An 18153-nucleotide genomic window follows, 5' to 3' on the forward strand; every position below is an offset into this window, starting at 1 on the left:
TCCATCCATCCTCTTATTCTTTGTCAGGGTCGCTGGAGCCTATCACAGCTGTCTTAGGGCAAAGGGCAGGGTACACCCTGGACAGGTCACCAGTCTGTCAGAGGACAAACACATAGAGACAGACAACCATTCACATTCACACCTATGGGCAATTTAGAGTTACCAGTTAACCTAACCCCACTAACTGCATGTGTTTGAACTATGGGAGGAAGGAGCCTCTACCTAAGGAGAACCCACATAGGAAGACCCCGGCCTGATGGTGGAATTGAACTCAGGACCTTCTTGCTGAAAGGCAATAGTGCTGCCAATTTTGATAATAATATTATTAAAATTACCACCTTCTTCTTTTTTTAATCCAGACCTCCATTTTCTGCAGAAGTCCATAAGATGAGATGCTTATACTCCCAAGTGCCTTGCTTGTTTTCCCTTCCTAGTGCCAACACTAGCTAAGGGTAGCTTTAAAGAAACAGCTCCTTTTTGCTGCTCCCTTATTAACCAGGGGTCGCCACAGCAGATGGCTCTGTGTTTCTGATTTGGCAGAATTTTATACCCTTTATGAGGCAGAGATAGACTGTACTCTTGGTCTCATACCAACAACCATTCACGTGTTAGGCAAATGTGTAAACCACTACATATAGAGCTGCTGGTGCTAGCTTAGAAGTCAAATCCAGGAATGTCAACAAACATCAAGGTCTTCACAAACTTCACATAAAGACAAAAAAACCATTTATGTAACTTCACATAATATTTTGCTAGTGACAATAGCAAATCAGCTGAGGCTAAACAACTAGCTTTTATACTTAGTAACAAGAAATTTGGCAGGGATGCTAACGTGAGCTAACATTAGCTAGAGGAATGTTAGTTCTCTCTCATAAATGTAAACTCTGAAACTACTGTCAGTATTCTACTGCCAGGGCATTCAGTTTATAGTAGGAACATTTGTTTTTTCTGTCTTTCCTCTGTTTTTTTTTTTTATTTTTTTTTTATCAGTACTAGCGTTCCTGCTAACATATGCAAATTGCAAGCTAGCCCATGTAACAAAATGCTAGTTTGATTTGGATAAGGATGAGTGATGCATTCAAACTCCTCGGGCTGATGGTAACTTAGCTGAACTTAACTTAAAATTACTTTATCAGCTTTAGTAACTAAAGTGTTTGTTACAGCTGGTTAGTTTGTCAAATTGCTTTACCAAGGAATGTGATTCATAATCCTAACCTTACTATAAGCTATGTAGCCCATTCCTAGCATTGGTTGCCCCAAATGTAGTTTTCATGATGCTGATACTCAGGTATAGAATATATACTAGCCTCTATTAGCTAGTGTGATGCTGGAGGATTATTTGTATATCCAGACCTACATCCCTAGCACTGTGCACCACTGGAGTATGGTCAGCTGCAACCATTATCGTTCAGTGTAGGGCAAAAATTCATGTCTGCATTTCTTCAAACTAACTTGGACAGCACTAATCCCTGCAAAAGAGTGTTGGTAGGGATTGGTTTTCTGCAATTTATACACACCGATCTTTAATTTATATTGTATATAAAAGATGGATGAAGCAACTGTGATATCAACCATTGGTTTGTGGATTCTTCATTTTAAAGCCTTTAGCTATAGTGCTTTGGCTGGTGCCATGTTGATTCTTTGGAGCCAGACGTTAGCATATTTAGACCTGAGACTTTTGTAATAAGATATCAGCTAAAATGCATAGATGCGGTGCATTGATACACATACTTGCTAATTAAGAGGCTATAATATTATTAGAATTCCAGTCACTAAAGCTGGAGGATGAACTTCTGATACAGTCTGTACCGCATGATCATTTTATTAGCACGCTCACGGCTGAGAGGTCCAGTTTTAGTGACTCAGCTGGGGGAAGTAAGGTCGAACAGACAGATACCAGCTACAGCCGGTTGTGTCAGCACATAGTGAAAGCGACCTTACCTCTAACATTAAGCCTTAATAAAACTGGAATTATTCGGAAATTCACTTGCAATACAGCTATGAAGGTAGGAACGATCCATAGAGACCAAAATATTTGCTTTTATGAATAGTTTCCAAACCATTGTCAAAAACCATTTGATGTGTGGTTGGTAGATTTTGAGTGTGGTGACAAGCAGATGGTATAAAGAATGAAATGTCCACATGCTGTGAGTCAGACGACTGTAAGAGATTTAGACGACGTATTATTACAGAAAAGACTTAAACCAGGACGCTCTTCTAAACTGTGTTGTAGTTTTTGGTGTGGTAGGGAGGAGCTGTATTTGTACACCTCATTTTGCTGACATGTAAAGAGGAAGATGAACGTGCGTTGCAGCTCTGATGCAGCATCCCTGATGGAAACAGTACAGCGCTGCTACGGAGTGGCCACAAACTGGAAGATGTGATGAGCCTTACTGCTCCCAGCAGTCTGGACGCAGGAAGATAACCACATGCTTTTGACTTTGTGTGACTGTAGCTGACGGGGAGTATTTATAAAGTTAATAAAGATGACCTGCTTCCTATGTTTTGTTTTGTTTTTTACAGAAGTACACATTTGTGTGTATGTGTGTTTGAGATGGAGAGACTGGTATTTGTTGAAGGAAGAAGCTCTTCATTTAGACTCTTTATTTTTGCACTTGAGCGTGGAGCACTTTGCAGTAAGACACCAGGCTTCTGTTAGATGGGGCTTTATTTAAATCTGTGCTACAGCTGATTTTTTTATGTTTATCTGCGTGTGCATGTATTTCTGGCTCAACAAACTACCCAGCTCAGATATCCTCCAGTGCATGTTACTTATCTACATGTTCATTTTGATTACACTGTTGTAACTGGAAAACATGAAACCGGTATGCATATTTATTATACAAATCATTTCACACACTGTGTGTGTGTATGTGCTTTGGAGCGAAAGGTAGAGTGATGTATACTCACAGGATAATCTTTTATCCCTTAATTTCTTACCTTATTTCCAAGTTCTGTTCCTGCTGTACAGCTAGAACCCTGTGTGCAATCATCTGGTAATAAACAAATATAACTGTGGATTCTTTGAGTGCTGCTTTTTAACCTTTGCTGTGGGGAGATGACATAGTGGAGGAGGGGATGACTCTTGGAGGTCTTTAAGGGAAAAACAAAGTCTTAAGGTGCTTTGGAGCCTATACAAATATTATATGTCGATATGATCTGCTGGAGGCATGGGAGGTTTTGCAACCAGCAACATTCACTCTGGTTGTTTTTACACAGCAAAATCTCCAGTGTTAAATTAACACTATAGAGTGTCTATATGGGTCCACACCTCTGAGTGTTAAATTAACACTTTTGACAGTGTTATATGTTTAAAAGTAACCTAGTCAGTTTTGAAGATTAACAAAGGCTAACAATGAGCAGTGCTGATTTTCTAACACTGGAATATTTCTAACATTTTGAGTTATTTTCCAGTGTTAGAAAATCAGCACTGCTCAGTGTTAGCCATTGTTAATCTTCAAAACTGACTAGGTTACTTTTAAACATATAACACTGTCAAAAGTGTTAATTTAACACTCAGAGGTGTGGACCCATATAGACACTCTATAGTGTTAATTTAACACTGGAGATTTTGCTGTGTAGGTAATAAACCAAAAACCGGAAGAGTTCAAATTTCTTGGAAAGCCTTTTTTTTGGTCTCATAGGCTACGTTCCCACTGCAGGCGAAAGCGCATCAAATCCGACTTTTCTGACCCTCTGCGACCCATATCCGGTCATGGTCTGACAGCGTGAACGGCACAAATCCGATATTTTCAAATCCGATCTGGGTCACTTTCGTATGTGGTGCTGAATCCGATACATATCTGATGTTTTAGAAAGCTGCTGTTTGATGGTCACGTCGCATTAAATCTGTTTTTTACGTCACAAGACAGACGCCAATTATCAGCGCCGGAGCAGACAAAATAATCGGATTTGATCTAAAAATCGGAATTGAGCATTAAGATCTGCAGTGTGAACGTAGCCTAAGTGCCCCATACTCACATTTTCATTTTCCTGTATTCTCAGTTCATATAAAGAAATTAGTTAAATCACCCAGTATAATTAACTAATAAATATATTTACTTTTCAGTAATCATTCACATAATCCTTTGTTTTGGTCTTTGAAGTCTGTGGAGCTGACCTGTGCTGCTGATCTTGATAGCCGCACCTCCTGGTAGGGTCTCCCAAGGCCAGTGATGGACCAGACAAGGAAACACCAGCGAACAGTTTCACTTGTTAAAATTAGTAGTTGATGCGGGAAGAAGATTGTTGGAGAAATGAAACAACTGGGAAGAGCAGCCTGTTCAAATAAAAGCAGGAATGTCACAGATTTAAAGACCGAGGCTCACTTATATCTAATGACATGCAGTCATTGTCCCACACTGCCACCTAGTGTTCACAGTGCATATTTTAAAATTAATTCCAAGGAAATGTTTACTGTACGTCTCGTTAAAAACCTAGTTATGAATCACTTTGATGTGTTCACGTGCTGACCTGAACTTAAAATAAAGATATGCTGACAAGACTAAACCCTTGTTACACTAATCATTGTTGCCCATTTAAAGGTTCTGTTTAAGTGCTACGCCCGGAGTCTGAATAAACTTACAAATTCATATTTCATGTTTTGTTTGTTTGTTTATTTAGTGCTGTTATTGTAAGGTACTGTGTATGTTTACGTTTTCCACAGGACATAAGCTACTTTCTGCTGATTTCATAATAAAGTATCGAGGAGCTGCCTTTTGTTTTCTGCTTGGTAGTTGATGGAATCTGATATCCAGCAGTATATGTTTTGTGTACGTTATACATTACATTGTGGTGTCATATAAATGTGACGATCTGTGAAAGTGTTAGGATAAAATGATAACGATGATAATTAATAAATAATCATGATCAAAGGGAGAGAATAAGTTTCTAGTTGTGGTTACAGTTATTTGTTAATTGTTCTCCCTCCTGTATCAGTCCTGTTTTATGTTTCCCAGTCTATTTATTTCCTATTTTATTTTGATAGTCACATTTCCTTTGTATTCTTGCTGTATGCTTCCTCTCTCTTTACCTTGCTTGTGTTCAGGTGTGTTTTGCACTTGTACCTGGGCCTAAGGAGCTATGAGTAATACATTTTTAGTTTTTACTTTCAGTTAATTCAACATTAAATAAAAGTTTATGTTTTTCTCTGGTTCCTGGTTCTTGTTTTATTACCTTAGTTCCCTTTTGTGTCCAGTCTGTCTCTAGTCTCGTCTCTGTGTTTTGTCATCTTTCTCCCTGGTCATGTCCACATGTCTGTCTGCTCTCCCTGTGTTTTCATGTTGAGGTGTGTTTTGCACAGAGCTGTGGTGTCGTATCTGGGCCTAATGACCCCATTCTGACAGCCCATGAGACACATATTCTTAGTTTTTACTTTCAGTTTATTCTAAAGTAAATCGTAGATTAAATGTGTCTTCCTTTATAGTTCCTGGTTCTTGTATTTTTTTAAGAGTATCATTGGGTATGAACTGTTTAGCAGCCTTGTTGAAAAACACATTTCTTCACCTCTGCAACCAAGCTCATGTGGATCACCGCCAATGCTGCAGCAGCCAGTACAATACTGTCTTCCAGCCTATAATGGAAAGGAAGCATGGTTCAACAGCCTGTTGGACTGGATCTGCCAGTGCCGGGTGCTCTGTAAAGATAGTAAAGATAAGTTATTACCTCGCACTCTTCCACTGTTTATGCAAGCCATCTCAGACGTCTCAGCTAGCAAATAGTGAAAATTAGTTTTGAGTTTCAGTGTTGGTCAAAGTAAAGAGACTTTCAGAGTGTTTTCAGCAGGGAATCCCTGAGATGGCTCCATCCAGCGCCGCCTCACAAACTGAGCTGGAGCAGTTTGAATCTGCAGGAGTTGCCCTAGAGCAGGGGTGCCCAATCCCAGTCCTCGAGAGCTACCGTCCTGCAGCTTTTAGATGCATCCTTGTTCCCACACACCCGAATCAAATGAATGGCTTGTTATCAGGCCTTTGCCAAACATGATGGCATGCTGAAGAGGTAATCAAACCATTTGATTCAGCTGTGTTGGAGTAGGGATGCATCTAAAAGCTGCAGGATAGTAGCTCTCGAGGACTGGGATTGGGCAGCCCTGCCCTAGAGACTCTGCCCACACCACAACCTGAGCAACCAGAGACGGACTGCTCTAAGCAACCGGAGCCAGCTAACTGCTCTGGAATGTCTCGATGCACGCTCAATCGTCCAGGGCAGGAAATCCCAAAAGGTTGATTCTGTTCATCTGGATGTTTTCAGTGGGACAAATGTTTCGTCATCATCCTACTGATGTCTTCAGTCTCAGCTGACTGCAGGTTTCAATCTTATAAGCAGCACATTTGCATAATGAGCTCCCAGCCCACTGAAGGAACAATGGGCTGGGAGGTCAGTTCCTTGATCATTAATATGCAAATTGTCATGACCATTGATCAGCGACCACTGATCAAAGACCAGTGATCAATGTCCATGAGTACCATTCACAGAGAGTTGGTCAGGCTCGAGGGCGAGTGTCTAGTGGCTGAGCCTTAGCCCATGAGCCCCGGCTGGGCTCAGCCCAAAGCAACTATGTGGGCCCACCACCCACCCACTTCTTCCATTTAGTATCGCTATAGATGACATTCAGTCATATTTAAGCCCCAAGACATTTCTAAGCTACAGATCTTGCATAAGTGCTTAGACTCTATTAGAAGTTGGATAGCAGACACACTCTAAAAACTATTGTTTAAGCTCAACAAAAAAAACATAATGGTTGCAATCTTATCGTCAGATCCAGGGCTGTACCGGCCACTGATGATGGCAGTTTTCATCACCTGCCTTTCAAGGTTGGCATTAAATTCTTCGGTGTCCTTGTAAAGCAAATTTTAAAAATAGTTTAAAAAAAAAAAGTAGGTTAGTGAATTATAGATTAGACTTTTATACTTACTGAATCTTAATGAATTCAGATGATCAATGGAAAACACACACACACACACACACACACACACACACACACACACACACACACACACACACACACACACACACACACACAATGCTGGATTACTTACACCAAACTCCATGAACAGGCCCTCGTCCTTCTCTCCAAGGAAAGTGATAAGGCAGCAGATGGCTACTTCTCTGTGTGTTTCGATTGTATTGTGCTATTTAAGAAAAAATAAAGTATGCGTATAAACTACATGGGTGACTGCCAACAAAGTACATTTCAAAGATACCCAAAGTCTAAAGAGTTGTCCTACCTCAAGAAGCATGTCCTTGATCTGCCTGATTCTCACTCCTTTAGCTCCTCCCCTTGATAAAATGACATCCATCAGTTTTGGGGTGCAATGGTCAAGTGTAGCCATTCAAGGCTTACAGTGGTTATTCTCTTGAACGCCTCCTTTATCTGTCGACCACACAAACACAAGAATTAAGCCTTGCAGACTATTAGCTATACTGCATTAATGAATGCTCTAATACATTAGTTAAAGAAAGAAAGAATATGCTTGTGCAAATGGGTGTGAATGGGTGAATGTACAAGTTGTATAAAGTGCTTTGAGTGCTCAGAAGAGTAGAAAAGCGCTATATAAGAACCAGTCCATTTACCATAACCATGGCGTAATCTGTAATGTTTTGTAGAGGTTAGAATTTTGTTCACTCCCAGCCCATTTTGTAACAAATGTGTCCCAACTTAACACTAATGACCCTCGATTATCACACTATACTAACTGCTTACACAAAGTCTTGATGTTAAGTAGATTCACATAGCCTATGCCAGAACGATGCTACTGGAATGACATTAACAATATTTCACACAACCTGATTTTTCAAAAAGAAACAAAGATAGCTGCAGCTCTTAAGATCAAGAACAATACTTACTTTAAGCTGTATCACAATACTAACCAAAATCATTTACAATGTAATATTACATATAGGTCATGCAAATTTTATAAAGACATAAAATAGGTGAGCCAGGGGGGAAAAGAAGCCTCTAGGTCATCCTCTGACAAAACTATTCACAGCTTAAAGGCTTCTAATTTTGGTAAAAAGAAAAACAAAATCAGCCTATGATCAAAATGAGATTGCACTGTGTAGCAGAACTTTAGCCACGCTTTTCCTGGCCACAGCAGTGCTCTCTAGCTGAAGACTTTTGTCAAATGAAACTATAAGTCTTATCCTCTGCTGTGCTAAGTTTAGAATGGCTAGCATTAGCCACATGTGGTAGTGCAAAATATCTCCTTAAATGTATGAGCATCACATCATCCAGTACAAGTGAGTAGCACAAATGCTTTGCTTTGTTAGAACTGTAAATGAAATGTTATTTACCTGGAAATGTCTTTTACAAAAGCTTGCAAGTCCACCATGCAACGCACCGTATGTGAATTTGTCCGGGCTAGTTAAGTGGGAACTTGAAATCAGAAGTTACAGTGGAAATAAAATAAGTTATCTATTCAATTTCTTTAAGTAATTACAGCTTGAATTTTATTTTGAACCCACTAACATTGGGATTTAATTTGAAATTACATATAAAATTAATTTAATGTAATTACCAACATTATTATTTCAACACAACCAAAAAAGAAAGTTTGCAACTTAGAAGGTCTGTCTTAATCAATAAATTAGAATTTTTATGTTGCAGCCATGGATTTAATCAAGTGGAGGTAAAAGGCCTGGTTACTTTTTAGAGTGCAGCTTTCTCCAACTTAATGAAGTGAAAAAAGAAGTCATTGTTTGTGTTTGTGCCACTGACAGATTCGTGCCTACCTTGGGTGACTTTTGACTCGGCACATCTTCAGGTTGTTCAGAGTGCCTCTAAATGATACATTCTACATAAATGGGATGGCTGTGTCTCAGGAGATTTGGGCAGGTCATCTACTAATGGCAAGGTTGGAGGTTTGATCATATGTAAGTGGCAAGACTTGGTTAACATACAGTTAACATTTCTGAGTAAAATCCTGAAATAATAGATGGAAATAGTAGAAACAGACATTTTACCAGGTACACTCTGCTTTGAGTCTTTGAGTGTGAGGCCTTAACGCCGCGGTGGAAACCGGACATTTGGACCCATCTGACGCGCCTTGTTATGTAACGGTGACCATCTGTGCCCGCTGTGTGGCTGTCTGCTACACGCGCGTGTCCGCCGAGCAGTCCGCGCGCGGGACACGTGAGTGTGCATGTAGAGCACAGCAGCATCCTGCCAGCTGCCCAAAGACGGACGCCAGAGCGGGAAGCGCGCAGCTCGGATGATCTGAACTAAGCGGTACGTACTTCCTATGTGACTGCGTGCGTTTAGCTATACCAGCAGGTTGGTGCAGGATGCAGCCTGGATGGGTGTGGATCTGTGTTTGACGGGTTGACACAGTCCCTGTAAGTAGCACCCTGCTTTTATTATTATGCATCCCGAATGGTTATGTAGCGCATTATTGCCCAGTGTTACAAAGCTCTCAGGTGCCTGCGTCCCTCCGTACAGCTGAGCAGGATGGGTGTTGTCCTCTTTAAGCTCCCGTGACACTGAGACGTTTCAGCTCTCGATATTAAAGTGCTTCCAAAAGCTTTGTGACTTCTGGACACGCTGTGATAAAAACAGCACAGAGGATTTTCACCTTTTTGATTTCTGTGTGTAGCGCGGACACAGCAGCGCGCTGTACGGGATCCAGCTTCATTTGTAAAGCACTGCAGCAAAAAGCCATTTAAATGTATTGTAAGACAAATAATCGCTGGATTACTGTGTTGTAATTGTTACTGATAATCTTGGAATTAGAAGAAAGCCTCTAATAATTTAATGGGCAGGCTACAATATCGAGTAATCATCATTCAACTCATTTCAGTTGAATTTCTTGAATTTTACTAATTTTTTAAAAGAATATTTTCTCATTTATTTAATTTAAATAGGGAAGCTTTACATAGTAGAAGAGAGGAGATATCAGTGCTGGTAATCAGACCACACAACAGTGAAAACCTGTGGCAGCAAAGAGTTTTCATCATGTGCAATAAAAAACAAAAACTACCATAATAAAAACGCCTATGTGACAGTGAAATAGCAATAAATACATGGATCATATTTATTTTTTACTAGCAGTGAAATAAGACAACCCATGACCTGTGATGCTGACAGCTCACCTGTCTGTGGGCCAGAACAGCACACAGTGTCATGTGCTGTGCATGTCTCCGTGTTGTGTGTTTATCTGACTCTGTAGAAAAACTACTGAAAGCAACAGCAAACTTTTGTGCGCGCTTGTTCTTGTTCCCCTCTCTGCCCATGGCTCCAGGGCTCGTCCTGTGGCTCTTTTCTGTCACCAGTTTTATCTCTGCACATACTTTTCCTTTACAAGGCTGTTGCTTTGTGCTGAAATTAGAAATTGATCAAAATGAACTTCGGCTCCTGCTCCTTAGTTCTCCAGATCAGACCAGCTGCAGGTCATAAAGGAGAGCCTGGTCAGTTTGCAGTGACTGAGCTTTAAAAATCAGAGTGGCAGTTGTACTCTATTCAAATAATCAATTTGTGGTCTCGGACTGATGAAAAAAAAATCAGTGACAGATTATATTTGACTGGTATTCATATCCAAGGGATATAATAGACTAAAGTAAAAATGGGACAACAGGACAAAGAAGGACGTGGAGGAAGAGACCATGTGATATCGGTCTGTACTGTCCATCTCCACCACAGAGCTGTGACACCGTGCTCTCTGTCTCCCTGTGCTCTCACACTCAGGTCAGTGATGACAGTACTCGGGTTTTGTCTAACCTAAATCCTAACCACATCACCATGGCAACAGGAAGAAAAGGTGAGTGTGATGCTGCTTGTGTGTTTATGAATGCTACTTGTGACTGGCCTTTATTTGAAACCACCAGGGGGTGCTGTATCCCGTTTCGTGATAAAGTGGCAAGTAGTACAGGTACAGGTGATTTGAATGAGCAGAGGGCCTGGCAAATGCAGAAAGCACATGATATTTTCTCACTGTGCTTTTAACGGCTCTGTTTGTGTTTGTTGTTTTTTTCCTGTATGTTTCTAAAAATGTGTCTGCACTGAAAATGAGCACCAAAAACAATCCAGCTCATCAAAATGTTCTGACTGCGTTATGCCATGTAGTTTACATTCTCTCTGCTGTAACCCATCCAACACTGAAGTTTTAGCATCAGTGAATCACAATGACGGGGTCCTTTGGTCCGTCTGTCACTTGTGTTGTTTTGGTCACAGATTCTCATCAGCCTCGCACCTTCTGCTCGTCTTTGCAATCTAAGAGCAGGAGAATCTAAATCACCTACCTTCTGATTTGTCGATGGTCTGCTGAGCCACAGCTGCTACCAGCTGTTCTCTGAGTGCTTAAGCAGAGTAGAAAAGTACCACATGACAATCGGTGTGTGTCCTACAACCAGTTTGGAAGCATTTTTCATATTGATTCACAAACTGTAGAGAAAGCTGTAATGTCTAACTGAGACACACATGGGAATATCACATTGTGTCTGTGCTGCATCGTTCTGCATCTGATGAGTTGCAGTTGGTGCTGTGCTGTAGGAAGCACTGGTCCAGCACATAGTCCATCCAGATGTTTCTTTGAAGCAGCTGTTGCTGTGAGTCGCCACTGTATAAAATGGAACTGAATTGTTTTACTACAATTTTTTAGGTTGTTTTGGCTCAACTGGCCCACAGCACAAAAGTCAGTAACACACCTCCTCACCCACATCAAACAATCTTATTGTCTTCACACACACCTTTGCTGTCTCTACACGTGCTTCACTACTAAAGATTTTCATTTGCTACTGTGTTGATGCACTTCTTACTTAAGCATTTTGTACTTTTGTCAGCCACAGCTCCAGATCGCTCACTTTCCTGAATACAGTCCAGCATTGCATTTATGCTTTCAATCAAATTCCTGCTCATCCAAATTTCCCTTTCATGCACATCCCAAGGATGCTGTGCTGGACTGAAATCTGGTGACTGTCGAGGCTGTTGGAGTCCGTCTCCTCTTGTCTAACCTTGGTGATAGCAGACATGATTATGCAGGATAAACCCAGCCCATCGACAATGTCTGAAATACTCACAGCAGCCCGCCTGACATCATGAACCATGCCACGTTCATCTTTCTTACTTTGATGCTCAGTTTGAGCTCCAGCAGGCCGTCCTGTCTAAATGCTTTAAATTCCTGCTGATGTCAAAGGCTGATTAGATGTTTGGATTGCTGTGATGAGCAGTGGAACAGGTGTACCTAATAATGTGACAGTACAGTAGTTGGTGTTATGCTCTCAGATTGTATCGGTTTGCTGTTCTCCATCTCAGCAAACACGTTGACAGCAGTTGTGTTCATTTCTACGGTTGCCGTGGTTTGATGTTACCTGTCTGTCCCCAGGCTCTACGTCCAAAGCAGGTGGGGTGCGTTTCCCTGACGATGACGAGCCCCCTGGCTCTCCAACACGGAGAGATGACCAGTCGAACGTCGCTACGCTCATTGCTGTCTCAGAGAAGGATGGCAGCTACTTGGTGAAGGTGTGTCTGCACACCGTCAAACGAACACAGTTGTTCGTCATGATTTCATCATTGTAAGCGATTTTTCAGGTGAAGTGTTGATAAAATGACCACAAGGTGTTTTCATGAATGAGCAGAGAAAGTCTCCTGGTTTACGATTTGATTGATTTCCATGTTCATGGATGTTTCATCTGGATACATTTGTAAAATGTAAAGTCCGGCTGAGGAATGGTGGAACAACAAAACAACATTAAACTGAGCCATGAAAATGTGACACCACGGGCTGTGTTAGCCCACATCCTCCTGAGCTATTTGATCCAATGTTTTCTACTCTTTGCCTCTAACACGTCGCTCCTCTGTCAAGGCTGGTTTCCTGAAGAGCCACCACTGTTATGAGATTGTCTTCACTGTCCCAGATGTCCCCACACTGGGCAAAGAGCTCTCATGTCTTCCCTCCTCTTCTCCATCTCGGAGGTCGCCCAGCCTGCGGGTCCAGCGTATTAACTCCACACTGGAGGGTAAGTATAGGTGTACAGGCATACTTCAGGACATGCTTGCACATATGTCTAACCTGCAGTGTTGTGGAGCAGACTGTTGCTGCACAGAGCAGGTGACCATGGTGGGTTAGGTTCTCTGCCCAGCAGTAAGTCTGTAGGTTCTCAGTAATCCAGGTCATGCTAGTCTAAGGAGCTCCTTAGACTCTGTCCACCAGCGTCCTCACTTGTGCTAAAGCATATAGTTAGGGCTGGACCAGGTGACCCTGAATCCTCCCTTAGTTATGCTGCAATAGACGTAGGCTGCCGGGGGATTCCCATGATGCACTGAGTTTTTCCTTTCCAGTCACCTTTCTCACTCACTATGTGTTAACAGACCTCTCTGCATTGAATCATATCTGTTATTAACCTCTGTCTCTCTTCCACAGCATGTCTTTATCCTGTCTTCCTTCTCTCACCCCAAACAGTCGCAGCAGATGGCCCCGCCCCTCCCTGAGCCTGGTTCTGCTGGAGGTTTCTTCCTGTTAAAAGGGAGTTTTTCCTTCCCACTGTCGCCAAAGTGCTTGCTCATAGGGGGTCATATGATTGTTGGGTTTTTCTCTGTATCTATGAGGCGCCTTGAGGCGACTTATGTTGTGATTTGGCGCTATATAAATAAAATAGAATTGAATTGAAGATTACTTTTTGGGACTAATGTTTCTGTGGAATCTTTTCACACGAGCACAACACAAGTCTGTAACCAAGAAATGTATTTTGAAATTCCAATTTATATATCACCAAATCATGACAGTCGCCTCAAGGTGCTTTATATTATAAGGTAAAGACCCCACAATAATCATATGACCCCCTATGAGCAGCACTTTGGTGACAGTGGGAAGGAAAAACTCCCTTTTAACAGGAAGAAACCTCCGGCAGAACCAGGCTCAGGGAGGGGCGGGGCCATCTGCTGCGACTGATTGGGGTTAGGGGAGAAAGACATCCTAAGGAAAATGTATATGCATGGTCACATTTCCCAACACCAGGAAGTGAAAACCTAAAAACGAAACCAAAATATGGCGTTAGTGTCTACTGTCTGTGGCAGCGTCTGCGTCTCTGTGCTGAGAATATTGGTAACACCTTGCTATTTTTGAAAGTACGAACCTAAATTAAAACCCTGAGTAACTGAATGATTGTATTACATTACACTGATTAGCCCGTGTGAATAAACTGAGCATAAGCCATCTTGGGTTAAAAGCGATCCTGGAAGCCTACGTAGAACAAAACTCGAGTCTGCCTCGTGTCAGCAGGCCCAGTATTTGAGCTCTCGTCTGTAATAGTATGCCAAAGCTCAGCTCTCCATACAGCTGTGACACTGTCTCTGCCTGACCCAAGCATCTCAGTACCGCAATAACAGATCTCTGCTCTCGAGCAGGTTTGAGATCAAGAGTCAGCTGACTGCTGTTGCCAGTGTCTCAGCAGAAACAGCTGGATTCATCTCTCTAGCAGCTCAACACCTCCCAGGCTTGGTTTAGCACTAAGGAGCTAAACCAAACAAACCAGTCAGCTCTCCTTCATTGCAGCTGCATGGATCTAGTCTTCAAAGGAACAGCCACAAAAAAATAAATCAACCACATTCCTGAATTTCCCCGTCCAGGAACAGCTTCAATGTCCTGGATAAGCAAGAACTGGGTTGTAATTAGAGGGGAAGATACCAACACATGAGTTCACTGGAGTGTGGACGTTCAACCCACTGTCACAGCAAAGTGTGTAATAGACATGCCGGTCCACAGTGTCCAAAATGGCTACCCTGGATGAATAAAGACATTTTCAATCATAAAAGACAAGAGGGAGGGTAAGGAGAAGAGTGTTCAGCTACAATAACAAGAAATGAAAGCACTGATGGCTTTCAGTGAACAGACTGAGTCTCTGAGGACGAGCTTTAAAGATCTGTGGTGCAACGAAAACGTTCTTCAAGCTTTGGATGTCACTGTTTGTTTCTGCACTTACCAACTGTCTGTCCTCTGGCTGTGTCCCAGAATACTTCAGCTTTTGTGCAACCACACCTAAAAAAAACCAGACGGCCGTCGAGCCGAATACCAATCTCAAAGTTTCCTTTTATAGCAAAACGTTTGAAGAAGACTGTCTACAACTTATTTAAGCATTACATTAGAACATCGTCACTCAGGGTTAAGATGGCATCAGAGTTACTGAGTCTGTGCTTGTTAGAGTTAGGAGTGCTGAATGTTTTGTTCTTTGCTGCTTGAGGTAAATGCAGTCTTTGATACATTAGACATAGATATGCCGCAGCACAGGGTTGGTACACCTGGGGCTAAAGTATTCCTTTAACTGCATTGATGATGTTTCTAAAGTTCATTGGACTCAGCGTGGTGCAGACTGCGTATGAATAACTTGTCTCCTTCCTCACTCCCTCGTTCTCTTTAGGAGGTGTAAAGGTAACATGTGAATACAGAACTCACCAGGAGGGGGTGCAACAGGAGGAGATCACCATGGTAACCAGAGGGAGAAAAGACAGCAGTCTAAAGGTCAGACTCCAGGCCAGGGTCATTGGTAGGTGCTTGTGCACCGACAGATACACACACATACGCGCGCACAGACAGAGTAAACAGGTCCTAATCATACAGGACTGCATCTTTATTACCTTGTTGACTGTACACAGATCAAACACAGTTCAACAGGACACAGTGCAGCACAGTGAAACATTATAGTATGAGTATTATGCTTCAGTACATCTGGAACTGAGATTCTTGTTAAGGTGGAAGGAGTCCTGAAGAAAGGATATGTGGAGATTTTAACCCTTTAAAACCGGTCAGAGCAGCACGCTCCGTTTTGCGTAACTATTTTTAAATCCCGGTAGCACTGCAACCACGTGAGCTAGCGCAAAAAATTTTTTTGCATATGAAACCGGAGGAGTTGTACTTACATCTTATGCCATCAGCTTGTCCTCGGTCACAGTTTCCTTCCACATAAAGCTTTGCAAAAACTGCATAAAAAGCACTTGCAGCAACAAAAACATAATATTCCAGAAACACGCTTTGCCGATCCGATCAGCTGTTCATAACACTTCCTCCGTCCATCAGCACGAACTATCGCATGTCCGCCATGTTCTGCCCGAAATTGGAAGTGACGTCATTTTCGCGGAAATGTAGTTTTTTACCACCAGTGACCGCTGCGAATGGGCAGCTGAGAATCAGGGAAAGACCAGATGACAGCCTGGAAAGACTGCTGACAGGAGGGAATAGACCCTAATGGGGCTGGTGTGGGTTAGTGCCTCATACCAGCAGGACCCAGCGTTTTTTAGCGTACCTGGGTACACCCATTATTGCTACAGAAGTCTCAAAAGAGAAGGGTCTGCGAGAGCAGGGGTGAAAGAAGACCCTTTCCGGACGGATTTAATGGCAACGAACCACGGAACGGTACCACCGATGAATAGATCAACCAGCATTGCAAATAATGGACCATCAATGATGGTAGGAAAGAAGCTGCAGGACTGCATTTGTGGCTGGCCAAAACTAACAACTGACATGGGCCTTGAAATATTAGATTCTAGCTCTAGCTTAATATCAGCCGCTAGCTTGGAGTTTAGCCACCAACAGCTAGCAACACATTTCCAAGCCAGCCACAATCAACACCATCAACCAGCCCAGAGCTCATTCAGAAACAGCTAACAGAGTCTTCCAACACTGAGTCTAGCCAACCACTACCAGCAAGGGAAAGGAAGATGGAAGGTAGGAAAGATCAGATTCTGTGGCCCAGATCCAGTGAGAAAAGAGAGTGGGTCTGGCTCTTATACTAGATCAACAAAAGGGTCCAGTTGAAAGGAAGCTGGAGAACCTGGGAACCATCATCTACAGCTATGGGGCTGAGCGATGTGGGGTAAAGAACAAGACTCAGAGCAGAAAGGCCATTTCAACCAGTTAAATTCCAGGAGACAGCAGGAAATTGATAGAGGCATGAACCAGTTATCATTCCGACTGATATGCCACCTATCCAGGCACCTGAACACCAAATGGACATAAGACCACCAACATGGAGTGAAGTGGAGAAGGTAGTGAAGCAGGCAAGAGCAGCATCGGCCCCAGGACCTAATGGCATCTCATATAGGCTCTACAAAAACACCCCACGAGTCCTCAAATACCTGTGGACGCTGATAAAGGTAGCGTGGCAGAAAGGAGTGATTCCAAAGGCTTGGAGAAGAGAAAGAGGTATTCTGATCCCTAAGGAGAAGAACTCCTCATCCATCAGACAGTTTCGCCAGATCAGCCTGCTGAACGTAGAGGGAAAAATCTCCTTCAGTGTCTTGGCCCAAAGACTATCTGCTTTCCTGCAAAGAAACAACTATATTGACACATCAGTGCAGAAGGCGGGGCTTCTCTGGATGTCTGGAGCATGCCAGCGTCGTCTGGCACCAGATTCAAACTGCTGAGAAAGAACAAAGAGACCATCACGTGGTCTTTTTAGACCTTGCCAACGCCTTTTGGTCAGTTCTGCATTAGATCTTGTGGATGGCCTTCAACTATTTCAGCGTACCAAACCACATCACAGGACTGGTCAAGACCCACTTTAAGGATTTACAGTTTTGTGTGACAGCTGAGAACACCACCACAGCCTGGCAACACCTGGGAATTGGAGTTATGGCAGGCTGCACGATTTCCCCTCTGGCATTTATCACGGCAATGGAGTTGGTCATGAGGGCATTCCAGTGGGTAGTGGGAGGTGAGAGACTCAAGAGTGGCCTTCGTCTTCCTCCCATTAGAGCCTACATGGATGGTCATCTAAATTACACCAGGGCCTGTGCTGCCGGCTTAGGCCATCCGCACCACACCAGTAACCCAAGAAACCCAAAGCAGGCTCGAGCACCAACAGAGAGGTCATTATTGGCTGCTTCTGTTTTTTTTTTAAGTTTATTATTGGTTGTTAATTTAAAAAGTGAGGTTAGAGGAACAGAAGACGCAGCCACACTATGACGAAAGAAGGAAAAACAGAAAGTAAGGCTGTAAACACGACTTCCTCCCGTCACCTAGCATTGGCTGATGGTTCGATTCCCCATCAAGTGTGGTGGCGTGGACCAAGAGAGAACACAGGATCACGAGGAGGTGGGGCTACCCGCATCAATGCTCCCAGTCGCCTGCTGCTACATCACCATCTCCCAGGAAACACAGGTGATCTGACTGTTCGTCACCACACCCAAGACCCCCGCCTTGTGCTGTGCCTCCTCAGTCAGTGGGGTCA

General features: G+C 42.7%; 1 protein-coding gene and 1 pseudogene across 1 annotated transcript in view; one reads left to right on the forward strand and one right to left on the reverse strand.

Annotated features, from left to right (window-relative positions):
* Positions 1-10707: 10707 nt before the first annotated feature.
* The window catches only part of adisspa (adipose secreted signaling protein a), a 10338-nt gene continuing 2892 nt past the window's right edge, over positions 10708-18153 (forward strand). Inside the window, exons 1-4 of the mRNA XM_085355442.1 lie at positions 10708-10751; positions 12315-12451; positions 12795-12948; positions 15346-15471. Of these exons, the coding sequence (XP_085211568.1) occupies positions 10733-10751; positions 12315-12451; positions 12795-12948; positions 15346-15471 (436 nt within the window). The 5' untranslated portion in view covers positions 10708-10732. The remainder of the gene's footprint in view (positions 10752-12314; positions 12452-12794; positions 12949-15345; positions 15472-18153) is intronic.
* LOC146629883 (pancreatic progenitor cell differentiation and proliferation factor B pseudogene) overlaps positions 18008-18153 on the reverse strand; it is a 322-nt pseudogene continuing 176 nt past the window's right edge.

Source organism: Diplotaxodon limnothrissa, linkage group LG6 (assembly GCF_057381915.1).
Source record: "Diplotaxodon limnothrissa isolate DT_005_m linkage group LG6, D_limnothrissa_male_GT1.1, whole genome shotgun sequence".
NCBI classification, from domain to species: Eukaryota; Metazoa; Chordata; class Actinopteri; order Cichliformes; family Cichlidae; genus Diplotaxodon; species Diplotaxodon limnothrissa.